The sequence below is a fragment of the Mus musculus genome, chromosome 5 (genome assembly GCF_000001635.26).
Source record: "Mus musculus strain C57BL/6J chromosome 5, GRCm38.p6 C57BL/6J".
Lineage (NCBI taxonomy): Eukaryota > Metazoa > Chordata > Mammalia > Rodentia > Muridae > Mus > Mus musculus.
The window spans coordinates 89,183,064-89,210,277 of NC_000071.6; the positions used below are offsets into that span (position 1 = coordinate 89,183,064).

A 27,214-nucleotide genomic window follows, 5' to 3' on the forward strand; every position below is an offset into this window, starting at 1 on the left:
GGCTATATATGTTTCACCCTTGAGTTCCTTTTTTTTCTATTAATCATTCCATTCGTTTGCGTCTCAAATGATATCCCACTTCCTCCACCAACCCCCATCCCACATCTGCCCTCCTCCCTTTCCTTTGCCAGTATGAGGGTGCTCCCCCACCCACCTATTCTCACCTGCCCCACTGTTCCAGCATCCCCCTACGCTGGGGCATCAAACTTCCCTGGGACTAAGAGTCTCCCCTCCCATTGCTGTCAGTTAAGGCCATCCTCTGCTACATATGCATCTGGAGCCATGGATCCCTCCAGGTACCCTCCTTGGTTTGTGGTCTAGTCTATGGGAGAACTGGGTAGTCAGGCCAGGCTCATGTTGTTTATCCCCCTCTGCTTCTCCAGTCTTTCTGCCAGCTCCCCCACCAGGGTCCCTGAGCTCAGTCTGATGGTTGGCTCCAAGCTTTCGCATCTGCATTGATCAGTTGCTGGCAGAACCTCCCAAGGAACTGCTACACCAGGTTCCTGTCAGCAAGTGCTTCTTGACCATGGCAACAGTGTTGGGTTTGGTGCCTGCAGACATGATGGATCCCGAGATGGGGCAGTCCTTGATTGGCCCTTCCTTCAGTTTCTGTTCCATTTTTTGTCCCTGTTCTTCCTTTACCCTTTACCCTTGAGTTCCTTGTATACATTATCCTCTTGTCAGGTGGGTCGTTGGTGCATGTGTGCCCACTTTGTACTTAAGCAGTTACTCTGCTAATTGCTTCTCTTGCTGAGCAAAAACATTTGTATTTAATTCAGTCTGATTTAACAATTTAGCATTTTTTCCCTGTGTGTTTTGGAGTGAACTCTTGTAAGAAAATTAAGTGTGATGTTATTTTTTTTCATTTGAGAGTAGTCTTTGTCAAACTCAGCATAACACCTTTTGTTATGTTTTCTTCTAATATATTTATGGTTTCAGGCTCTTCAGTTAAGTAATCAATTTTGAGTTGAATTTTGCATATGTGAGGTAAATGTTCTATTTTCATTCTTCTGTATGTAAATATCCCATTTTCCTGACATCGATCATTGAGGCGTCTTATTTTCTCTCCATTGTACACACTTGGAGCCTTTGTTGGAAATCAAGTGATGGCAGCATGCTTTTCTATTACATTATAGTGTCTGTAGAAAGAATAGCTTGTCTTTGTTTCATATTTAGAAGCCAGGTATTGTGATTGCTGCAGCTATGTTCTTTGCTCAGGACTGCTTGGCCATTTGGTATGCTGTGTGCTTCCATAGAAAATTTAGAATTTTTTTCTATTTCTTTGAAAAAATGTCATTGGAATTTTTATAGGCATTGCAGTAGATTTCTTTGGGTAGTGTGTGCATTTTAACATTATTTATTTTTCTAGTCCATGAACATGGGATATCTTTTCATTTGTTTGTGGTCTTTATCAATTTCCTTTATTAACTTTTTATACTTTATAGATTTAAAAGTATATATATATATATATATTACATCTTGTTTACATTATACCTCGGTATTTCATTATTTGGTAGCTAATATAAATAGAGTTGTCTTCCTTTATGATTTTAATTTTTTCATACATGGATACATTGTATTTAAATCTTCTCCTTACCTTCCTCCTCCCTTACAACTCCCCCTGTGTCCCCATAACAACCCCCTCTTGAATTCATGGACCCTTCTATAATTACAGTTGTGTTTTACACACATGTATACACTCACACTCCCTACAGAGTCTTGCCTATATACACATGTGTCTTCGACTGCCCTTTTATATACACATGTGTTTTGGACAACCTACCAAAGAGCTCACCTCTGAATAAAACTGAGCCCCCACTTCAATAGTCACTGTCTATCTGTAGATCCTCATCTAAGGGTGGCATCTTATGAACTTGATTTTGGTTTTGGAGAGTTTGTGATAATGCGTAGTAAAAACCAGAGGTATTGTATATTGATTTTATATTCTTAATTTTACTGAATTTGATCAGTTCTGAATTTTTTTGTTTGTTTTATTTTGAAGGCATATCTAGGGCTTTCTTTCAATAAGACCACATTGTCTGTATCCTAACTTCCTTTTGTATTTGGATGCTTTTTAGTCCTGGTATGGACTGGGACTTGGAGTAGCCTGTAGTCTGTGGACACAGAGCCTGGTGTGGAGCTGAGTAGGCCTAGAGGTCAAGACCTCACAGGGGCTGAGTCCATTGCTCCTGACCTGGTGCTAGGGGGTGCTTTGTACCCAAGACTGTGAGGCTAGACTAGCGTGGAGTGGGTAAGAGACTAAGTTGTAAGGAAGTAACAGGACCTTGGGCTGCTGGTCCAGACTAGTGCTGTGCAGTCCTTTGTACTCAACTAGAAGCCGAGGTCATGGGAGCTCATCTGGTCCTCACACTCATTTTCCTGGGGCATGGCCAGCATTTGTGTCTGGGGGCTTATTCCCTGTGCTTCTTTCCAGACACTGTTTCTGCCGCCTAGTCGCAGTGCCTGGGTTTGGAGAAGGTGATGGATATAGCATATGATGTTCTTTATTGATTTACCTGTGTCTTAACTTACCTGTAGTCTAGGCATGCTATGTAATCACTCATCTGGCTTTCTTAGGCCTGGAAAAACAATTTCTAGGGTAGAGAGTTGTTCCATCTAATGTTTCTGTGGTGGAAGAGCATTAGGAAGTCCTGTGGCACCATCTTTCTAACTTACCGCATGGCTTAATGTGCTTAATCCAGCCTGCCATATCGGAGGGTGCCCTCTGTGCATAGGAACAGACAAGTGTGTAAATTGCCAAGCTTGCACGTTAGCACTTATAACTTACATGCTTCACAGGGGATAATTGTTTCATTCCTATATGCCTGTATGCCTTGTTAGTTAATCCCATGAACTTTTGTCCTTTATATCAAACCTTACACTAGATGCTTAGTATTTGCTGACCTGTGGAAATTACTCAGAGAGCAGTGTGTGCTGTATTTTGTGAGAAGAATATAGAGATAAGAATCCAGGTAGAGTCTCACATCAGCAGTACCATGAACCAACAGTGTGCCCTCTGATGCCCAGCAGTACCATGAACTAACAAACAGTGTGCCCTCTGATGCCCAACTGCAGACTTAGTCACTTCACCTGCAAGGGGAGGCTCAGCTAGACAATCATTAATCTTGTTTTAAGTGCAAATAGTTCTGTATTTTTAATTGAACCTTTGAGACTTCATCTCCTAGGTGGATACACTCTCTGTATCCTACAAGTCCTTAATGACAACCACACCTTACAACTTCCCAAAGTTGATGCTGATCTTGCTGCTCAGGCCAAGCCTTCTTTTATAGCAGCTGAGTCTCTCTCTTCCTGTGAATGACACACAGGTAGTATACAGATAATTTGGAAGATGGTTTATGTTCTTTCCACAATTGATCCCATTTTCCCCTATACGTGTTATTTCAGCTAGTTAAACAAGACAAGAAAAGACATCCTCCTGGCCACCATGGTCCAAATCTTACACTGATGCTTGGGCTGAGTCAGGGTCCCAGTGTGAAGCAAATAAACTCAAATTAGGATAATTTGAAATGATCATTTGAGAAGGTTTGATGGAAGGTGTTATTTACAAAGCTAAGTTTGGAGTTTGGTATCATAGTGCTAGTAACAGTGGAATTGCTCCTATCCTGGGCCCAGAGGATGTGGAAAGGGGTGATTGATTAAACATAGAGTGAAGGGAAAGAGCAGAGAGAGAGATCCTGAGAAATGATGTGAATGTAGCTTTGAGGAGTCAGTCTGTCAGGTTATCTTATGAGGAATCAGCCAGGGCAATCACTACCCTGTTCAGTCTGTCTGTCTGTCTGTCTGTCTGTCTCCCTCTCCTGGCCCCTCTCTCCTCTCCCTACCCCCTTCCACCTCCTTCTCTCTTCTCCCCACCCCCCCCTTCTCCCATTACTGGCTAGACCCAGATGGAATCCAGAAATCAAAGGAACCCATTGGCATAGAGGGGTAAATAGAGACCAGTGTGGCAAACTAAGTGCCCATTCCATGCAATGTTCCAAACTTTTCATTTTCATATCAAACTTATTGTAGGTTGTTTTACCCTTTCCCTTTACACCAACACTTAGATTTCCCTCACTGTGGTCTCCATTGCCTTTGACTAGACTAGGTCAGGGACTAGAATCTCATAGATCCAATAGCAACCCATCAGTATAAGCGCTTTGAATGGGACAGGTTAACTTTGCTAGTCTGATTACATAATTAGTATGTATATCAGGCCTGCTAGAGCCCCAACACTTGATGGAACACAGCTAGAACGCCAGAATTCCACTGGCGCCTGGTGCTCTCCATTCTTTTCAGAGGGCACATCAGTCCTCTATCCTGACCTGTGACTGGTCTATTGGATCAGCCTCAAAGTCAGAACCTTCTAGCGTCAAGCTTCTAGGAGGAACATCACAGCATAATGTGTGATTGTCTGTGGCAGATGGCTCAAGGCATTCACATGAATGCTCTTCAAGAGTCTCACACCAGCAAACGATTACCAGCATGAAACAATGCTGCTATTGCTGCATACTTGGAACAAAAGAAAAGGGAGCTTAAAGATACAGCAGGATAGGATCATGACAGGAGTTAGAAATCCATACAATACTATGAATTAGGCAAAACCATGGGTCCTTTGATAGGGCTGCACTCCATGTGGCTGGCTCATGTGTGCCTTCTACTCATAGAAAGGAGGTTCAAATCTAAATCTGGAGTACTCATGATCTACTACTGCATATACATCCCAGTTATACAAATAATAATCCCTATTCCAGATAGTATCAATAGCTACAATCCTTTCTATACTATGTTTAGATGGTATAAATTATTCATCGATACTACTATTGTATATCTTATTAAACAGGATATTCATCCCATTTGGAACAAAACAATGGTTATTCTAATGTGTGCTTCACATTAGACTAGGTGAAGAACACCAAGATGAATATAATTCAAGAATCTAATACGTAGTGGGCACACACTATATTTAACTTGTTAAACAAGTTGTATTTTTGTCCTCTTAGGTAAGGATGGCTTTCTTTTCGTCATTATTTCTGTTCATACTAAAGATCTCCAGAGAGATTCCTTTTAGAGCCATTTTACAGCCCACGGTGATGGTGGATCTTGAGAAACTGGCATTAGGTATTAAAACAAAGTGTAGCAATTCTGGAATTTAAATGAAAACATAATGGGCATTTTAGCTATGTGACACATTTGTTTTTATGCCCATAAACCACAGGAAAATCTAAGGTTGCACAGGTAGTTACGTTTCTCAAACCCTGATTCTTGTCAAGCTTGGCTATCACGGGCCTATTGAAATTGGTTGTGTTTAGAGTTAAGAGGTATGTATTTTGTAAACAGTTCTTTCTAAGAGGTGAGTGACATCCCATTTCTGTTTTCTTTTCTCTTAGCATTTTCTTGTTGAAAGGTAAAAACTGTCAAACTAAAACAACTAACATATTAAAAGTGAATACGAAATAATAGGTGTATATTCTTTGTGGCGTTCTGGTGTGGGTAAAGATGACTGACATTTGTATAGTTCAAAATATCAAAATATCATTGAAGTTCATTAAAAATATGATTTTTCTGTCACTGAACATATCGGATTTTTTCCCAGTCCTTTTTGATATTTTATATCTAGGAAAGTCATTTTGAAAGTCAAATTTGCTTTTCTCTAACATTTTTTCATATTTATTTCACAAAGAATGGCAGACATTTAGTTATAAATACAATCCAGTTATGCATTTTTATACGCACTACAAATATGTCAGCTCTCAGAGATAGATGACAAAAAAAATTGCAACTAACTTGAATTGAATTCCAATTAAAATTAAGTTCAGAGTTATGGTTGGCCACAGAATTGGGAAAAGGCTTCTGATGATGGCACAGAGGCAGGCTACAGATAGAAGAAGCCATGCCCTGTGCCCCTGCAATCCTCCTGGTTGAGATCACATTCACCTAACTCATCCGTCATAGGAGAGTCAACAGCCTTCAGATCTGTGCAAGAAAACAAGAGTTTCTTGTTTCTAATTAGCATGCAAAGCTCAAGTCTTGCATTTTAATATACATTTTGAAATTAATTTTCTTTATCGAACTTGAACCCCTTTATTATAATGGCTTGAGTTATATCTAAGACCGTAGGAAAGTGTTGGGCCGTAGGGTCTTACTGGATTTTAATGTTCCGTTTGAGTGCTACCAAGTCTAATCTTGCCTCTAAGTATCTGAAAAGCAATGGTCTTCATGATGCTTAACAGTCTCTGGAACAAGAACCCAGCATCCTGTAGCCAGACACAAATCTGCTTTTTTCCCTTCCACATCCCCTGTCCACAGCTCCTACTCCCAGGAGTTACATGAGCAACTTGAGGTTTCCCTTTTTACCATAGACTTGGAATGTTGTAAGACATTCTCGCCACCGCTTTTCAAGAGAAGCTGAAAAAGAAAATCAATATTTTTCTTGTGATACATCCCCTAAGTCTTGATCCCTCTGGTTATGTTTCTCTATGTCAGCCTAAGATTTTTCTGTTTTCCTTATCAAGGACAAAGATTGGATCATAATTTTTTCCCATGTAGTCTGATTATTTGTTTCTGGGCTTATTTGTTCTGTGCGTGTTTGGTTCCTTGTTCTACTGCCCAGTTTTGAGGCAGGATGGGAGCAATGCTCTTCTACTTGTGGCTACTGTATTCTCAGTCTCCTTGCTGGATATCTTCACTAGGCTTGCCGAGGAAGATTCTACCGGCTATTAGCCCCACGCTGAAAAATTATCCTGCCTACTTCCTATTTCCCCCAACTCTCCCTGACTTGAAGTTTATAAAATTAAAACCATACAGTCCAAATTAGTCTTTTCTTCATTGAATTTGAAATAGAGTGTGCATCATTGGATCAAAAAACAGTGAATTAAGATCACTACTATAAGTAATGTTAATGCTTAAAAAAAAAAAAAAGAGCAACAAGCTTTACAGTATTGACTACTAGGGAGATGAAATTTCAAAATGATCATGCTGTTCTGTGCCTGAGGCTGCCAAAAGGCACATATCTGTCCAGTGGACTTTTTTCTTCTAGAATAAATGCTTTTTTTTTTTTTAAACAATGTAGTTTCGAACTTGCAGGCACCAGTCTCATTAGAGGACTTGACATCATGGATTAATATTTACTGAGAGCCCACAGGGTGCCTGCTGCTGTTATACTTGCCTCTCCCTGGCAGCTCCATCCATTGAGAATGCTCCGCAGGCTCACAGCACCCACCCCAGCCCCAGTTAATTTAAGAGCAGCTGCAGTCCTTGCAAAGTGAAAACTGAATGTCCTCTGGGGCTTCCTAGGAACCAAATTTATTTTTTCCCTGTAAATTAACTAGCTCTCGCTGTTGGTGTCTCCATGATTATGACTCCCTCAATAATTAATATGGTATCATCCTTCATAAAAAGTGCATTTATAATAGATTTATAAGGTTGTTTTCGCTCAAGAATAAAAGAACAGTGTATGATTATTGGAATTGTCTTTCTCATCCACTTAATTTCTTCTTTACTTTGGTAGTTTAAATATTTAACATGGTTGCACTATGCTAGAGTAATTGAGATATTTTCTAATTTATTTTGCAGAGGATAGAAAATATTTTACCATTTCTTTTTTACTAATAAAAATAGCAAAGAAATGTAAAAACTAGTCATAGTACACAAAGATCATTACAGTCTTATTTTAGACATGTTTCTCTTTCGTAAGTTACAGTACCACACATAACATATGCATGTACCATGAAAAGCAATTTTTAAAATATCAATGTTTTTCTCTCTACCTAAGTTATCGTCATTTATTTTTGTTTTCAGATTGGGATAAGTTATATCCATAAGATGTTAAAGGTTAGCCTGAAGATACCTAGTGCTGGATTTGGATGGATAGTTGTTAAGCATCCATCCAAACTAATGCTGAGTTCCTTGATCCATAAGCTTGGGCATAAGATCCTGTAAAACAAAACAAAACAAAACAAACAAACAAAAAACAAACAAACAAACAAAAAACACCATAGTTTTCTCATGAAAGCATTTATCCCTTGTACTGGCTGGTTTTGTGTGTCAACTTGACACAAGCTGGAGATATCACAGAGAAGGGATCTTCAGGTGAGGAAATGCCTCCATGAGATCCAGCTGTAAGGCATTTTCTCAATTAGTGATCAAGGGGGGAGGACCCCTTGTGGGTGGTGCCATCCCTCTATGGTTAATAGAAACCCTGACTAAGACATCCCTTTGTGGTTAATTGTCATGGGTAACCATTACTAGAGAATTGCAAAAAATGAATTTCTAGGGTTATTTTTGTTTTTATTAATGGGTTGACTTACATAAATGTTTTGAAAGAATAAACAATGAAAGAAAATAGTACACTTTTCTTTTTCTAAGTGTGTTTGGAAATTTGAGGAGGGCCCAAAGAAAGAAACTCTTACTGTCTTCAAATCAGACCCAATGAGGCCTATGCACAGGCCCTAGACTCAGGGTTATCTGGGTGACTTGACTTCTTCAGATGTATTCTGACTCTTGAGTCGGTTTTCCCAGTTAATTTTAGTAAGTCCTGAGTACCCTGCTAACATAGCACGCCACCTAGCCTTTCATTTTAGAAGATTTAGTATTAAATATAGAGGTGAACTGGGGAAAGGCAATGTGCTTGACATGAATGTTAAAACTGGATCGTGCATCTTAGACATGAATTACCCAACCATAAACAACGCTAGGAGTGAGTGCTGCAGTTCCTCAAATATATATCATGATTTCAGAGGAAGGAGGATAAATACAAGTTAATACATTGCAGAATATGCTGTAGCTCTACCTGAGATTTTAAGTGAGGTTTGGCATCATTAATAGAATTGCTTTTTATTCTCTATAAATTTTAAGAACTATAATTCTGGCATTTTTTAGAATCTGTCTTTTCAGCAACTTTTGTGCTCATGTTACAATAGTGCTACATTTAACAAGATGACCTTGGCCCAGAAATCCTACCATAGTCAATATATATATGCATGCACATACATATTACTCCCATACATGTATGTATGTATACATACACATATGTAATGCATATATGTGTGGGTCCACATTCACAGTACTTATTAATTTATCTTATCAAAATAGCATAAACATAGCTTAGAACAATAAAAAAATTGGATCTAAGAAGCAGTTCAGGAGGTTCAAATTAAAATAATGGAGGTAAGAAGTATGACATTGGTCTCAGTGGAGGAATGAAAATTATGGTGTGAGAAAGAACTGTGTCCCTCTGGAGGCTCTAGGGGACAACACATTTTCTCCCTTTATCTAAGCATTGTCTGCACTAATCCGAGCTTGGGCTCCTTCATTAAACTTTAAGGCCAGTAACAGCTGCTTAGACTTCCTTACACCTTAACGCTTTGACTCACATTATAGCCCAGGTTGGCATGGAACGTGCTCTTTATCCAGACTTGCTCCAAATTCATGGCACTCCATGACAGAGGTACCTAAGACAGACAGATGTGAAGCAGAGGAACCGTGAAAGATGCTAAAATAGCAAGCCATGTGAGGTAAAGTAGTATAATCCTATGCATATTTTCAAGATAATTGCGAACTTGCTAAATGCAGGATATTGTTAGTGGGTTGGCAAGCTATTTCTTTTATTCTTCACAATAGGGCGAATTAAGCTGCCATCAAGGAAAATAGAAAACACTGGTGAAAGAGAGAACCTGGGCAGCAGTGGCCAGGCAGGCTGGGCTGGGAAGATGAGCCAGAGGAGGTTACTTAATTTTTTGACATAATTTTGAGATACCTCCAAGAAATACTCCCTAGTAGAAGTATCAAACAGATAGATGGTTCTGGAATTTAGAGGAATGATTATTCCCAAAGTGATCAATTTTTAAGTATGGTATGGCAAAGAGCCTAAACAGAAGCAAGAATGTGATGAGAAAGGAAGAGTCAAGAAGAGTCCAGCAGACAAGTCTGGCTGTAACCAGTGGAGTAGTCTGGGAAGTCTACCAGACTCAGTTTCCAAAATGTCTTTAGAGGACCCTAGCATTCCTAGATCAAAACAGGACAACTGTGAAATATGTCCTTTGTTGTCTGCGCTGTTTCCCATGCAAGCACTCTGCTCTGGGAAGGGGGTTCCAAATCACTTAGAATTCTGTGTTTGCTTTCTGTCCATGTAGTGTTGGCTTTATACCATTGAATGAGATACTTCAGAGAATAAATATTAATGTCATTTTTTAAAGGGCAATGCATTTATATAAAAACTGTGTGAACTACAAGAATCAGAAGGGAGCAAGAGATGCAGTTTGCTAAGTCACACCAAAGGACTGTTTTGGGAGGTTTGGCTAGTTTATATTCTTTTGAATATTGTCAACAGCAGCAAATTGTTTTCCCTTTGAGTATGGATTTAGCTTTCTACATTAGCCAGAGTCATTTGTATGTTAGGTAGAGTGAAATTGGCAAGTCGATATTACATTCTGGATGGTAATTTGGCATTATGTCCCCAAAGCCTTAAATTTTTATATACACATCGACAGGAAATTCTGCTCACAGTAATTTATTCCAAATAAATAGCCCCAAGTGCTTGCAAATATTTCTTTATAATATTTTTTCATGGTCTAGAAAAGTTGGGAGTGACCTAAATACAAGGATATTAGGAAAAATGATCTTTGTATAACTGTTCAGTGTAATACTTTGACATTATTAAGGTTGCTGTTACAGAAAACATCAAAGGAAATAGGAAAAACTGTGAAAGACATACAAAATAGGATGTGAGAACAGAAGTGTAGAAGCTCATGGCTCTAATTCTTGCATCTGCAAGTCTGACACAGGAAGATCTTATGTTTGAGGCCAACCTGGAACCTCAAAGGGAGATCTGATTTAAAAATCATCACAACAAAACAAACAAAACCATCAAAATATCAAAAGTTATATGTCCACATTCCTGTGAATAACCTTATATACATCAGAAGTATATGTTCTTGTTTATTTCAGATATTAGGGTTTATTTCTATGGAGAGGAATTGAGAAATACTTCTAAATTTTTTTTCTAAATATTTTACAAGGACCACCTATCAGTTTTTGAAGTGGGAAAAAATTAAAAATTGATTTAAATGAGAAAGAACCATGGGTATTTCAGACAAATACATGATGGTTAATATGTATAATCCATGAAATATCCATTTATTTAATAATAAAATCATAGAAGATATTTTTAAATTATTTGAAAAAATGGCAACACCACTGAAATAATAAAATAACCCCAATAGAGCAGGTAGAAGACAATACTGATTTGGATTTGAAATTTGATTTGGAAGTTTTTTGAGGATAGAGGCATATTTTTAATTGAGTTATGTAACTAGGTGTGGTGATGCATGCCTTTAATTCCAACGCTTTGGAATCAGAGGCCGGGGGATCTCAATGAGTTTGAAGCAACCCTGGTCTACATAGTGAGTTTCAAAAGAGCCAGGGCTATGTGGAGAGACTCCATCTCAGAAGAAAAGGAAAGAAGGAGGGAGGGAGGGAGGGAGGGAGGGAGGGAGGGAGGAAGGAAGGAAGAAAGAAAATGAGGTATGATTTCCATAGCAAAGTAATCCTAGTTTCATAGTTCAACAAATTTTGGAAAATATTGTATATCTAATATTTAAAATATAGTTGTAATTTGTTATGACAAATCATTTCTTTCATATAGAAAGATGTTGAATGGTTTTTAAGCATTTTAGAGGGAATTTTTTTTCTCATGGTAGTTCCATCTTGTGCCTTGATCTTGCTCCCAGAGCGTACAGGCCCACATGGCTCATATCAGTCATTTTTATTGGACCTTAGTGGAGGATGGGTTTGTTCTGTGATGGTTCAGCCATACAGTCCCTCACAACTGGGAGAGCATGGTTGATGGGTCACAGATGTCTCTTGCTGCAGGACCATGAGGTTGTGCCGTTCCAAATGGCAACTAACCAGAATCAGGACAAAGCTGCCGCTCCAATGAGCCACTTCAGAGTTCCACTCCATATCAGACAGACCACAGATCTTCCCAAACAGTATTATCATCTGGAAAACTTGAAAGCACATAAACCTGAGGGAAACATTTCCAATGTAAAGCATAACAAGGGCCAAGTTAGATGTTCCACAAGTAAACTCAGGGCTGACATCCAGCTCGCCATGTTGGACTGGCACGGTAGTCAACTTACAATAGACCCAGGATAAGGTCTCTTCTCTGCCAGGGGCCAGTAGTGACCGCAGTGCAGAGGGAGTCCACAGCTGGACACATAGATCTGGGGAACTTGGACCACGGAATTACATTAGCATCCTTGTCTACTACAGAAAAAAGAGTGAACTGCATTTTAAAAATAACTGTTCCCACTCTTTGAATGAGTTATAGGATATTTGAACTGTTCGGCTAGATTTTTGTGGGTGAGTATTGAGGAAATAATAAATTTTAGTAAGAGCTACTAGACTTGGGTGAACTCTGGTTGTAAAGGGATTTGTGACCTCCTAGAACAGAGACGGTTGTAACAGCCTAACATAGCACTGAAACTGCTTCCTAGAATCAACCTTTGCCAGGCTATCCCAGACTGTCATTGTCAACACTACTTGCATAAAACTTGAGAATTAGGTTTCATCCAGAACTGAGGTCCTTGGAAGCATCAATCCTAGGGATTTCCAACCAAAATTGTCTCAGCATAGCAGTTCCATAAGGTTGCTGGACTTGGATAGTTTTTGTTTCTTAGAATTAAAGATCCATCTCAGGGACTTCTTGGTAGTAGATAATCAATTATTTGAGTGGTCTTTGCAGTCAAGAGGCCTCCTGGAACACAGAATAACAATAATAGTTTATCCAGATATTAGATTGAGTACTTTCATGGTTAATCATCTTTAATTCTGCTAAAGAAAACCAATGTGAGGTTGCCGGCACTATTCTCACTCTCTTTTGCAGATGAAGCAACTGAAGCTAATACAGGCTTTGTGTTTGATTCCTGCCACCTGTTTTGACAGCATTGTGTGTAACTGAAGTGAACTCATTCCAGATAGCTGGTCTCCTCTTCCATGGCATGTACTTCTTTAGCAAACAAGAGCTAACAGAATCTGGCCCTCGGGGGAGCTCTGTAGAGCATGCTGCAGCATTCTGTAATGTCCATGCCTTGCTTTAGCTCCTAGTGAACACATGGAGATAGTTTCACTTCCTGGAGCCTATTTATCTTAAACCATATACTTCCTTAGCCCACCTTCATTCAGTAGCATCAAAAGAAACCTGACCATTCTCCTTGAGAGAGATTGATGTTGGAATCAACCCCAGTCTTACCTAGGAGAAATCTATGTTGGCTGACACATGGCTTGGGGCTTCACAAAGATATGGATTATCTCTCTTTTACTCACCAAGATGTTATCACAAAACAAAACATTAGAAACCAAATAACTCTTAATGAACAATCCAGTGACACACTACTGTCATCTCTCCCACAAGCTCTGGTGTCTGCTCTAGTCAAGTTATTAGGCCCTCAGTAGTGTCACTAGGAACTACAGAGAACCTCCCATTACAACCAGAAAGCCCTGTGCTCCCCTTAATGACTTTAAATCGCCATTCTGCACCTCTTCATGAGAAAGCACAGGGTTCAAGGCTCAGACCTTGTCCTGACCAGAGAAGGCACTTAGGATATTGGATGCCCAAATAATGTTGATCACACTTTAGCAATGAAGAGATTTCTCACGTCAAGGAATATTCTAATTATAGAGTAATAAGGGGTGTTTTCTCAGACAGAGTTTGTGCAGCCTTCAGTGTCTATCTTGCATCTCTGGACTTTACTGTGGTTCTTGATACTGACCCTGCTCAATGGCCTGGAACTTAGAATCTTCTTCTGATAGATTTGTATCATCCTCAGGCTATTTAAGGGGATTCCCATGTGTGGTTCTTTGAATAAAAATGCCGCCTGCCCCCAGATTTTTATTTCTGATTGCTTAGTCACCGGGAAATGGAATTGTTTGAAAAGATTGTAAGGGTTAAGAAGTGTGGCCTTATTGGAGGTGTAGCCTTGTTGGATAAGGTGTAGTCATATTTGAGGTCTGGCCTGGTTGGAGAAGGTGTGGCATTATTGGAGAAAGTGTGTCACTGGGTGTGGGCTTTGAGGTTTCAAAAGCCTAAACCAGGCCCAGGCTCTTTCTCTCTGCCTACAAATCAGGTTGTAGAACTCTCAGCTCCTTCTCCAGCACCATGTCTGTCTTTGTATCAGTATGATAATAATAGACTAACCTTTGAAACAGTAGGTAAGCCCCTAGCTAAATGCTTTCTTTTTACAGTAGTTTTCTTGATCATGGTATTTCTTAACAGCAGTAGGACAGTGACTCAGACACTGTTGTTTTATTTACTACCAACAGTGTTCCTTTCCAGAGAAGCTGAGTTCTATTTCAATGTGTAATGTGTGCCTAGATTTTATTCTTATCAAAATACCTTTCATGCTGCACTTAGGACAAAGAATATATACCATTTGAGTGATCTTTCCTATGTCTGGCCAGAAGATAATTTGTTGATAAATTCTTAGTAAATAGCAAATTCCTTTTCACTTCAAACATAGGCACCAGCATGTATGTATGTAACTAAATAGTCCTTTGTTTCCTTTTTTTTTTTTCCTTGTTTTTTTCAGGCAAGAAAACTGATCAGTGATTTTGCCATTATCCTGTCCATTCTCATATTCTGTGTAATAGATGCCCTAGTCGGCGTGGACACTCCGAAGCTCATTGTACCAAGTGAGTTCAAGGTGAGCGAGTGTCTCTTTTGCTTGTTGTTCAAACTCTTTCTTTTCTTTTATTGTGGTTTATTCTGAACCTTCAGTCAGTTTTGTGTAATTACCCATTTTCCCCTCAAAGCAACCCCCTATTAGGCTCATTTACAGATAGTCTAATTTCTTCACTAAAATTGAACGCCACAGTGAGGATCAAATTTAAGATTCAGGTTTTATTGACGTTCATTTTCAAATAGCATATAGTATTAATGAACCCTGCCTTATCTCTCTTAGAATATTTCAGATACTCTTATAGACCTAATCGGCCTGATTCATGCAGTAGTTCTGAGAAAGTGCACACATAGCTAGTATTGTTTGTTTTATAATCTACTAATGTTCACAGAAAATAGGAAAACGGCCCATTACTTCTTAACTAGTGGGAGCAGGCAGTGAAATTTGAATTGAAGCTTTTAAGTTCTAACTTAGTGGTGTTTCCCTTTTACCAAATTACCTGCCAGGAACGCTTATAATATGAAGCTTAATTGTTCAAAGAGGACAAAAAGAACTATGTAACTTTCTGAACTTAATGTATATATAGGTGTAATTTATAAAACTTACATGTCATTCATTTGTAGTTATATATTTATGTAGTTTTTTAGTTATAAATCCTTAACCTATTTTCTAGAAAAATCCTTACTCTGTGTTCTCCACTATTGAGATAATAATGTCAAACACTATTATGCTGATTGCAGCGTTGTGAAGCTGAGAGGGGATATGCATGCACACATGTACACATGTGACATTAAAGAATGTGTCTGGCATAATATTATATTTATTAGCAAAGATAAATTCTGGTTTGATTCAATCACTAATCCATTTAAACCACTATTTTTTTTTCTAAACGTTTGAATGGAGGCAGTCCCCATCCGGTTGTGGTTGAAGGTTGAAATGCTTTAATGAGCAAGAGGAAGTGGTTTGCCTTACAAGCTCACAGTGTGTGATACAGGCCATGTGAGGATGGGTTTTGTTTCCATGGTGGAGTTTTGTGCAAACTGGATCATGCATCCAGGGTTTGTGGACTATGCCTACCAGCCCAGTACTCAGAAGGCTGAGGCAGGAGGATTTCTACAAGTTCAAGCCTAGTCTGGAGTTACATAGGGAATTTGAGGCCAGCCTAAGCTATAGAATAAGACTCTGTCTCCTAACACACACACACACACACACACACACACACACACACACACACGACCCAAAAATAAAAACCCCCAAAACAGAGGACCAAACTCATAAATAATATTATATTTACATCTACTTGCTTTTATTAAAGTTAGAATTAGCATAGAATGTTCTCTTCCTGTACCAAACATGTATGATCTCCAGACAGATGGAGATTAAGAACTTTTCTGGTTTTCTGACACAGTTCTGGTCATTTAATGACTTCTGGATAATTTTCCTATGTGAAGTAAGAGATCTGAGTACTTAGTTCAGGTATAACATGTACAGCTTTTTATGTGTTATGAAGCCATTTATTTTGCAGGAGTAGAAACTATTGTTAAATATTAAACTTCAAACAAAATCCATGGTGGCTTTGCAAATTTTTATTTGCTACCTCTTCTTAAAATATTACATTTGAGGCTTATTTCTGTGTCCCTTAATGTTAAATTTTCCTGTTTTTTCTCTTATACTTTAGCTCAAATAATTTTGTGTATTCAAAACATCACTCCCTGTTTTATTCAGTAACCCATGTTTTGCATCTTTTCTTTAGCAATTACTTCAAAAATAACATCTTTTGGGAAGGCTCTGTTAATTTTTTTTTTCTGGACTATAATTGTTTCTACTTTTAAAAAAGTAACACTCAAAAATTAAAAATTTAAAACCCTGTAGCATATATTACACTGTTCTGAAAAAGTTTATTTCTTTGCTTTAAGCCAACAAGTCCTAACAGGGGTTGGTTTGTCCCGCCATTTGGAGGAAACCCTTGGTGGGTGTGCCTTGCTGCTGCCATCCCGGCTTTGCTAGTCACCATCCTGATTTTCATGGACCAGCAGATCACCGCTGTGATTGTGAACAGGAAAGAGCATAAACTCAAGGTAAGTGCCCAGGAGATGGTTATCATTGCCTCCTACAGTATCCTTGGTTCTTGATAATGTCTAACTTAAAAGCAAGCGATCCTTATCGAGAGAGATATACTCTAACGCAGAGGCATCCAAGTGCCACCAGGGCAGTGTCTCAGGATGCACTTAAGTGTGAGGAACTGGCTTCACCTTGTATTTGTATCACCACCCAGAAATAGGTGTGTACACCAGTCCTCCTACTTTGGATCTGAATGTAGCAACCATACTTCCTGAAGATGTGGTGACCAAAGATTTAATTAAAGCACCTGTTCTCTGTTAAATAAACTCAGATTTCCCCCATTTCCAGTTAGGTTTAAGGGGCTGGGAAGTAGGTAGAGAGGTATTACAGTGCCTATCTACATCACAAGGCCCTGATTCCACTCCTGCTACCGTACACAAGAGTGGATCGCAGCTGTTTATATGTTAATGTGACACTGGCATGTGTACCGTGTATAATGGCCAGCTCAGGTCAGAGTCATGGCCGTTTCCATGTCTTTAATTACATCAATTCCTAGTGCTGCGAATGAGTAAGGATTTATTGTTGAGTGTTTACCAGTTGCAAACTTGTGTCTTAGTAAGTATTCCTCCATTTCCTTAAGATATTTGTCTCAGGATAGTACATATCATCAAGTATGAAGAAAGGGTTTTATCTTGACATTTTAGGTTTTGCAAACATTGGTTTAGTGGCATTGTCATGAACCTAAAGAAAATGGTTTAATGGTGGTGGGGTGTCTTTCAAGACTGTCTATAGAGTTAATACATTATATACATTTTCTTCATATCTAATGATATTTTAGGTTTAAGTCACAAACAACTTCAAAAACACCACGTAGGGGCTGAGAGATGAATAACGATCATAAAAAAAAAAGCTAAGACTTTATGGACACTTACCATGTATCAGGCCGTTTTCTGAGCACTTTACATTACATATCAACTCTCTATCCTTTCATAATCACCATAGAAGAGAAGCATGAAAAGTCAGTGAAATAAAACCTAGAAACAGGAAAGTACATTGCCCAGAAAGTATTCAGCAGGGCAAGTCAAGCACTTGGCTGTAGAAATATACCAGGCAGATGCGGAAGCGAGATGATAAACCGTCCTGTTAGAACTGTGGGTTAGGATGAGCAAGAAGTAAATCCCATAACTCCTAAAATGAGGAAAGGAGGAAAAAGAAAGCTTTTATTAAAGAGATGCTTCAGTTTTGAAGGTGTTTGGAGAAAGACAGCAGTCATGACCTGTGCACAGTATGTGGCTCCTTCCTGAAGCTGCTGGGAAGGTAGGGTAAGGTATCTAGGGTGTTGAGAGCCTTTGCGTGGTTCTTCACTTCATTGGCACAGAGGGTGGTCAGGAGGAAAGCATCCTGGACAGTTGCTGAAATACTATGGTGGCAATGGGGGAAGAGATACGGGATGCTGTGATTTCCAGCGTATTCAGTGATTCAGAGAGATAGAATGAGGACAGGCTTGTATTTCAGTAGAAGGGAAGTTATGGAAGCCTGAGACTAACCATTGTATACTCCCACTGAATGCTGAAAGCCCGAAAGCAGAACAGGAACTCAAGTTGGTCACTGATACAAAACAACGCGCTGATCTTGGACTATCCTTAGGGAAACTATTGAAACTTACATTAAAATGTCTGTATATGTATCACATGTTGTGTGTTAATGTGTGTGCACCTTATGTGTGTAAGGATGCTCATGCAAGCCAGAGAGAGCCACCTCAGGTATCATTGTACCCATTTGGGTTTTTGTTGAGACAGAGTCTATTGCTTGCCAAAACTCACCCAGCAAGGGTAGATTGGCTTGTTGACACTCCCCAGGGACCAGCTGTCCTTGTTTCCACAGTCCTGAGTTTGTATGCACATGATATGTACTCACTCCCATGCCTTTTTCATGTGTGTTCTGGGGACTGGACTCAGGTCCCCATTTTTGCATGACAAGCATTTTACCAGCCTAACATAATAAACTTTGAACATCCAGTTTATTTGGGTTCCAAATAGCATTTGAACACTTGCCAGTTTTAAATATTTATAAACTTTTAGCCTACAGATTTTCTTCCTCTTTCCTTTGAATTTTGTCCAGGAAAATAAGGTTGTTTCTTGCTTTTTCTACAGCATCATTTTGCCATTAACAAGCCATCGAACACCTCAGTGGCTTAAAACAGCAGAAATGACCAGTTATTCATGCTTGTTCCATGGGCTTAGTGGTTCTGCATGTCAGTTTTTAGCATGAGGTCTGTTTGGATTTGGGGTTAAATAGTATTGGATGCTGTCACCTAAAGTCCCAGCTGTGCTGACTCTCATGGTTGCTTCTTCACTTGGGCCCTCGGATCATGTGTTCAACGTATTGCTTTTCTCTGTGTCTTCTGCCTTCTTTCTGTCCCCTTTTCTCCATGCTGCGTGATCATGCACCTTTTCACACGTGTGATGTATGTGTCCTTCGCAATAGCACCCCACCTTAGCACACGGCACCTTATCTCCCAGGGTCTTTCTGTGGGGCTGAACTTTTCATGGCATGCTAACTTGTTCTGTGGCAGTTGGATTCCATCAGTAAGAAGTGGAAGATGGAGAAACAGTTTCCTGGTTACAGGCCACTCTCAGCTGTGCTTCCTCTCCTGGTCATAATGAAGTAGATTAAAAAAAAAATCCTAGTCAATCATTCTAGGGGCTGTGGAAGGAATCCACCTTTGATTGTAGAATGGACTCTACAAAGTTTATCATATTGGGCTGCTTGTCATGCAAAACTGTGGACCAGATTCCAATACCCAGAATGTATATGAAGAAGGCATGGTAGTGGGTGCTTATCTCAGGACTGTGGAAGCAGGGACAACTGATCCCTGGGGAGTGCTACCAAGCCAGTCTATCCTTGATGGGCGATTATCCTATTAGGCAAGCAATAGACTCTGTCTCACAAAAACAAGTAGGTACAATGACACCCAAGGTGGCTCTCTCTGGCTTGCATGAGCATCCTTACACACATAAGGTGTATATACATTCACATACACATAAGAACAAAACCAGGAGGAGCACATGATCCATCCATTTCTCTTCAATAAATATGCATACATATACACATGCAATGGAGGAATGGGGTGGGGCAGAGAATGGAGGCACAGCCACTTTAATCTCTATTTTTAGCTTGGGCTTTTCCAAGCCACGTAGGTAATGTGAATTCCAGTCACAAAGCCAATTGCAGCTTTATGCTTAAGAATGTCCTTCAAGATTCTTTTTCATCTGGCGTTATACTTATCGGCAAGACTAGGAGAGTCGAGGCTCCCCATTAGCTCTGTTTAATAGTAGTAGGGGTTTGAGTGTTGGTTTGGTTTATGAAAAGGCTAAACATAGATATTTGACTAATGCACTTTTTAATCTTAAAATATTGATTTTTAATCTGTCCCCAGCAAAAATTTGCTGTGTACTTTTGGAGGCAAGTTTCTATTCTTTTAATGCTCTTCAAATTTTCTTATTGATAAATTCCAAATTTAGAATTAAATATATGTAGGGTTGATAAAATAGAGAAGCATTTTGTCTCCCCTGTGCATTGTAGGAAACATTAGAAAATTGGGAGTGTTAGTCTTTGCCCTGAAAATGAGAGATGGAAGCACAAAAATGAGCTTCTGTCCATTTTTAAATTGTTTATTTGAAACTATTCTTTTTCATAATGATGGTAGCATGCCAGTCATTTGTCACATATCAAATGCCACCAATGGACATTTCTTCATGCATCAAGCTCTCCAAGTTGCTTTGTTCTCATTTTGCTAGGGAGAGCAGTGTACTATGCAAATGCATGATTCTGCCTAATCTTATAGAAGACACTAAATGCTATGAGCCTGATTCAAAAGAGAAACCTGAGGTAGCTAGGGAGATGGAGGTACCACAGGATTGAAGCAGCATGCGTGGGAAGTGTCATTTGCTCTCACTAAGTGTCAAGTGGCTTTGTGTTGTGTCCGGCCAGCAGACCACAACCTGGGTTCTAGCCTGGAAAGGCATTTTGGAAACCTGGAAGAGAAGAGGGGCTAGGTGGCGAGAGAAAAGAATGTAGCCAAGACAGTTACTCTGATCAAGGCTCAAATTTTATTGTTGTGACACCAGTTATGAAGGAAGGGGGAGGGGACCCGATTCCCGCCGAATAATCTCTGGTCCAGTAGAAAGGTGCACGTGTGTGGCTCCTCAGGTTCCAGCAGTGGGCGTGGCAGAACGAATGAGCAGGAAGCTCCACCCCGAGCAAGCAGGTTTCAGGCTGGGGGAGGGGAGACTACATCTCCTCCCTATTATTAACAAAATAAAAATAAAAAAAAAAGAAAAAGCTGGCCTGAGGGGGGAAAATTATCTATGCTCAATAGTTCTGCCTGGAATCTAGGGCTAAAGAAAAAACTTGCTTCACTGGGATTCTTTAACCTTTCTTATGGTAAACTGTATCTGGCTTAAGACTGTCCTTTCTAGTAAACAACTGAAAGGCCTGGAGCTGCAGACTCTGACTTTATAATGCTAATTAGTACTTGGTAGGTAACTTTCTAGTTGAATTTTAAGTAGGGCGTTGGAACTCTGGCTAAGTTTGACTGAACGATGTGAAAATAGCACTAAGTTGAATTCCTCCGCATTTTTGGAAGATAGGTGGGAAACAGGGAGAAGGAGTGACCGGCTCTTGTAGTACAAGGCCAATTGGCTTTTTTATTTGGGTGGGAGGCAGTGAAGGGCTTGCCCTTTCAATAGTACGTCTCCAATCTCTCTCCCCCCTATTAATTAAGTTAAATAAGGCAACGCTTAACTGAGGTGATCAAATGATTTTCTCATCCGTAGATGAGTGGGCTTTTAACCTTGGCTTGGGTGGACATGGACCCGATTCCTCCCGTGGGTAAAACCCACACATGTGGCTCTCGGTATCTTTTGGGGAGGCAAGGTAGAGCCGGAGAATATTTTTTATTTTTAACCAAAATATGATACCAACCTCTTTTAAACCGGGTTTATCTCACAGGAAACTCAGAAATGGTCAAGCTGGACCTTCCCTTGCAGTAAGTATCTCTGCACCAAGCGGTGCCCATACTGAATTTGTACAATCACAAACCAGTATGCACAGTTCTGAGTGCTGTGCAGCTCCTAAAGGAGAATTATCAACCTCAGAATTAGCAAAGCCTAAGCAAGAATTATGTCGTTAATAACACCACGATTTGTGGGTAAAATAGGAGCTGGAAGTCGATCCTCCTCATCCCTGTTTTTTCCACAGCCTACTGAGCTAAGGACACCTTGCGGTAACAGCAAGGGTGAAAAGCCAGAGGTCAGCTAAGGGGCTAAGCCTGTCTACCAAAATAAAAACCAATCTTTATTGATATAGAAAAATCTACTCTTCTAGCCCTCTAGGTAAACCTAAATTTTTAACTCAGACTGAAAGCCACATGCTGGAAATGTCCTGAGACTGGGGGTAACAGCTGCCGCCTGTGTGCTCTAGGGGGGCGGGGATGCACATCCGCTGGTCCGCCTCGGGAATGTTGATTTACCTGCTTGAAAGACAAAATCTTGAAAGACAGTGAGAAAGTAGGAAAGCAGAACTTCTTTCGGGGAAGTCTAGGTACTTTATTTAAATGCAAATTGTAAAGCTGAGGCTAGTCTCCGGCCTCCTGTCGGGAGCTGGTTCAGAGAGTAGCTGGAGAACACAAACAGCTTTGAGAGCTGTTGCTCTCAGCTGAATTTTAAGCACAAAAGGAATTTTAGTCTTTAGAATGATACTTACCAGAAGAGTCAGAATCTGTGTTCATCTGACGAATTAATCTCTCTGGCAGCCACCGCGCTCCATCTTCATCTCGTGAAAAAACACAAACTGAGTCCCTACCCCAAATTAGAACTGGATCTGGACCCTTCCATTTGTTAGTCAGGGGGTATTAAGTGACCAATTGCTCTTTAATTAACTTGCTAGGTAATTTAGAATATAGGAATCTCTAACATTGGACTGAATATTAGGACCAGTCTAAGATTGAGTTAGAATGGCTGGTCACACTGAAGAAAGGAGAAAAATCATTATGACTCTATTAAATGACTAATTTTACTAAGTCTGAATATACAGTCTCTGATGTACTATTGTCATAAAGTTAAAAGGCTAGAAGCTAGTCTAAACTGGAAAAATGACAAGTAAGGATGGATCTAAAACATGAATTTAATTTAGTTTTTTAGTCAATTTAATCAGGACATGAGTCAACTTACCTACCAGCTCGTCACACGAATTTACTAATATGCTTCTGCAGCGTTCTGTGGAGAAAACCTGTTTTTCCCTTTTCTAATAAGGTAGCTGTTTTAGGATTAATCTATAAGCCAATAAGTAGATCCCTTTAAGATACTATAAAGCATTTATTAAACTCTTTGACATTAAAATATTAGATTTTGAAAATAAAGGTAAGACTTTAATAGTGTGCATGGGAATGCACTAAATAGCATGCACGGGGATACAATTTCTCTCTTTTTTGTCTTTTAAGAAGTTAAAGTTTTAAAATTTTACAATACCTAAACTTTTGAATTAATAACTAGTTGACAAAACATTTTAAATACTTGGCTGTAAAGGGGCAGTGACTAATTGCACTTTTAATCAATTTTCTTAAGGAGCAGTTGTAACTAGAAGGCTTGCAAAGTTATTAAGAGTCACATGTGCATAATTTATTTATTAACTAGAAATATGCATAAGCAATTGTAAATTTGAGAATTAATAGTATCTGAGGGATGAACAATTTAAGCAATTGCGAGCTCAGAGATATGGCATTGAGTATTAATATACAAATTAAGGTTTGATTGTTCAGCATTTTAAAACACCATCTACAGCACACAACTAGATCATCTGTGCTGGAACAGGGGAAACTGTGTCTTAAGACTCCGCCCCACAGAAGCTAGTTGGGCCCACATGGGCCAACGATTGGCTGGGAGGATGAGAAAAATGACTTTACAATAATGTTTTCTTTTTGGCCAAAGAATTGTTTTGGGCACAACCAATTTTTAATTACCAATTAATAACAATTATAAAAGCTTTATTTTTTGTAGAAACTTTTGTAGTAAACTAAAACCCTAAGTAATAAAAGGATATTGTCTCTGAATCTTTTGGGTGAGAGCAAGGATTTAAGGTAAACTTTAAGAAGCATTAGTTAATAAAATACCTTTTACTTAGGAAACAATATACACTGAAAGATTAAAACTCTTGGCTTCTTGTATAGAAGCAGAAACAATAAAATTTTTTCTTACATAATGTAAAGTTACATTAGCCATACCTAGAGGCAAAATTTTCTAGTGATTACAGTTCACTAGAAGCAAAACTCTTTGAATTTAAGCATTATTTTAAACATCTGAATAGATCTGTAACACTGTTAAAAAGAATTTCTCTTGAACACAGGGAAAAAATCTTTCTCAGGCACTGTTTGCAAAACAAAAGAAAGGCCACAAGCCGCTCTGGGGCTGCCCAGAGCCCTGCATTGACTCAAACGTAAAATACTTTTTAATCTGAGCATCCTGGCCCTCCTGTAATAAGGACCGATTTTAGAGAAACAATATAACTGTCTACGCCTCTAAATTTTGATACTCTTTCTTAAGATGACTTACAGTTAAAACGTTCTTCACAACTTTAGTGTTGTGAAAAAATTGCCTGTACTACAGTTTCCTGCCAGGCAGCAACTATAACCAAACTGTTTGTCTAATCTATTCACAAAGACAAACATAACTAGATAACTCTGTCACAGTTTTGTATGAAGTGAGCTGTATGAGCGCTCTCATAAGATGATTACTCTTGTAATTATCTTAATTACAGTATACAGGTGAATTAAAGATCTTAAATTTGAAATCAAACTGCAAGCTGCAGTCAATGGAACAATAGCAGTTTTAACCATAATTTTTAAGTTTTTTGTGCAAGGTTAGGATAATACCTGTAACCTTGGGAAAGCAAAACCCAAGTTTAAAACAATTTATTATCTTTAAAATCAATATTAGAAGCATTACTATCATATTACGAAGTTTGGATGTCAATTAATACCTATGAATACCTATTAAAACAAGCTTTAATGCTTTAATAAAGAGACATTGCTTTAAATCTTATTTTAAATTTTACTATTTAGGATACGAACCATATTAATTATTACCTAAACTAGAAATATCTTTAGAGACCCAGCCTCTTGGGCTGCCTTATGCCATGTGTCGGAAGGACTCTAAACTTGAGTTATCAAATTTAACACTAACCATCTGTAGCAATGTAACAATTATTAATCTTAACCAACAACTTATGAGCTGATTGTGAAAACACTTAGAGCACATTACCAATAAAAAAGAACCAAATGAAGCAGTTACATTTAGACCAATCAGAGAATAATAATTTTTGTAGCTACAATCATAAAATAAAAAACACTTTACCATTGTCAAACACATTAATCATGAACCATTTATTAGCTTTTTTACTCTGAAACTTAGAGGCTGTGCACTCGCCCTTATTTCCTAAAACGAACAGTTTTTCCAGCAGGGGCCCTCTCGCCACGTGTCTGATTCCTGGCTGAAACACGTGGCAGCTCTCGGCTTTGCAGATAAAGTTTTTTATACCATCTTTATTATCCAACACAAAACATAGAACATTCATTCATACAGACTGGACACGAACATACATGAATCGAACACGAGAACAGATTGGTGCACCGGACATTAGACAAGACACAAAAGGTAACAGAGTACTCCTGCTATAAGGCCCAGAGAGATATTTCTCTCTGCTTTTTGGGACATTTTCCTCCCTTATGATGCATTTTTTATTAACTGGGGCAATACGCCTATTCCTTTTAATAAACCCTTTCTTTTCTCACACCTCATGTAGCTTCGGAGAGCTACGGCCTACCGCCTGATCCATGACTTTAAACCCTTTCTTCTTCCACCTAAGCAGCTTCCTAAAAAGCTGCGGCTAACCTGCCTGTTTCCGTTTCTAGTTCCGATTAACACGCTGCTGACCCAAGCAGAACCAGCGTTGGGTTAGCACTGATTCAAGCTTAATTCGTATCCTACCGCATCCTCAGCAACACTTTACAAAACTGAAATTTTAAGCTAGCGCTAGCATGTGTACTTGTCCGTTGCTCCGATGTCCGATACGAAGATCCTTTCCTGTGGAGCTCCAATGCAGCGTTCCTCTTAGCATCTCTCTGCCATTCTTCAGGTCCCAGTTCTGGCGCCAAAATGTTGCGGCCGCCAGCAGCTCGCAACGTGAACGGTTCGACTGAGAAGGCCGCTCGAGCTGTAAGAGAGGAATCTAGACGGGGCAAGAGAAAAGAATGTAGCCAAGACAGTTACTCTGATCAAGGCTCAAATTTTATTGTTGTGACACCAGTTATGAAGGAAGGGGGAGGGGACCCGATTCCCGCCGAATAATCTCTGGTCCAGTAGAAAGGTGCACGTGTGTGGCTCCTCAGGTTCCAGCAGTGGGCGTGGCAGAACGAATGAGCAGGAAGCTCCACCCCGAGCAAGCAGGTTTCAGGCTGGGGGAGGGGAGACTACAGCTTTGGTTATCAGCTCTGCTGGGATAGCATCCACCTTTCCATCTTGCCAAATAACCTCACAATGATGTACTAGTACCAAGACTCTTGGCTTTATGGGGCCATTTTGGTTACTTATATCCTTCATCCTACCTGCTCAAAAGCAAATCAGGCTCATCAAGGTCAAGTACTTCTCCAAGGTCATTTCCTGAGTCATTGTCAAAAGCCTGAGCAGAGCCAGCTTCCATCTGCAAAGCCAGAGATGTTTCTCCCAAAGCAGTGACTTCAAGAGTCAAGTGTAGGGGGCAGACATCATTCAGGATAGACATTTGGGAGAGAGAGATATCAGATAATCCTGGCAGTCATTTCTCTATGACATACCTTGTGATGGAACATTTAAAATATTTTCAGTTAGTTTTTAATTTAAAAAATAACTTCTGAACTCTACCTTGCTCTATATTTTTTCATTTCTGCCCCTATTATCATAATCTTGGATCTAGTGCTCTTATTCAAGCTAGAGTTTTGTAATAGTTTAGTCAGTCAAGCATAATAACCAACTTCCCTTGCTTTACTTCAACTGCATAATTTTTTGTTTTGAAGGCATCGTTCTTCCACATTGGTGCTACATCTAAAGCGCCTTGGCCATCTAAACATTTGCACCCTAACAGTCTGTTTCTCCCACCTTGACATTTAAAGAACCTTGTGAAAGAACCGCAACCTGGATTTAAAACACTTGGTCTCAAAGTGCCAAGAAATGCTCTGCTTAGACGGCCTTTTGGTTTCTTGCTTCTCACAGCTCTGCTGGAGCCGTGGCTGAGAAGATCTACTCACTCCTCAGTCAGTGCTGTTCACCAAAATCATCTCCATCCTTTAAGTGTTTCTAAATATAACCCTGGTGTCACCTGCATTCACCCCTAACGTAGTTTTTATTGCCCTTGCTTTTTGTTGTTTCCTAGTGATTTATCTTATT

At 39.4% G+C, this 27,214-nt stretch overlaps 1 protein-coding gene across 11 annotated transcripts in view; it reads left to right on the forward strand.

Annotated features, from left to right (window-relative positions):
• The window catches only part of Slc4a4 (solute carrier family 4 (anion exchanger), member 4), a 445,799-nt gene that overhangs the window by 389,206 nt on the left and 29,379 nt on the right, over positions 1-27,214 (forward strand). For all 11 annotated transcript variants that reach the window (XM_030254704.1, XM_017320995.2, XM_006535136.4 and 8 more), the window contains 2 exons: positions 14,586-14,699; positions 16,592-16,753. In XM_030254704.1, coding sequence (XP_030110564.1) covers positions 14,586-14,699; positions 16,592-16,753 — 276 coding nt within the window. The remainder of the gene's footprint in view (positions 1-14,585; positions 14,700-16,591; positions 16,754-27,214) is intronic.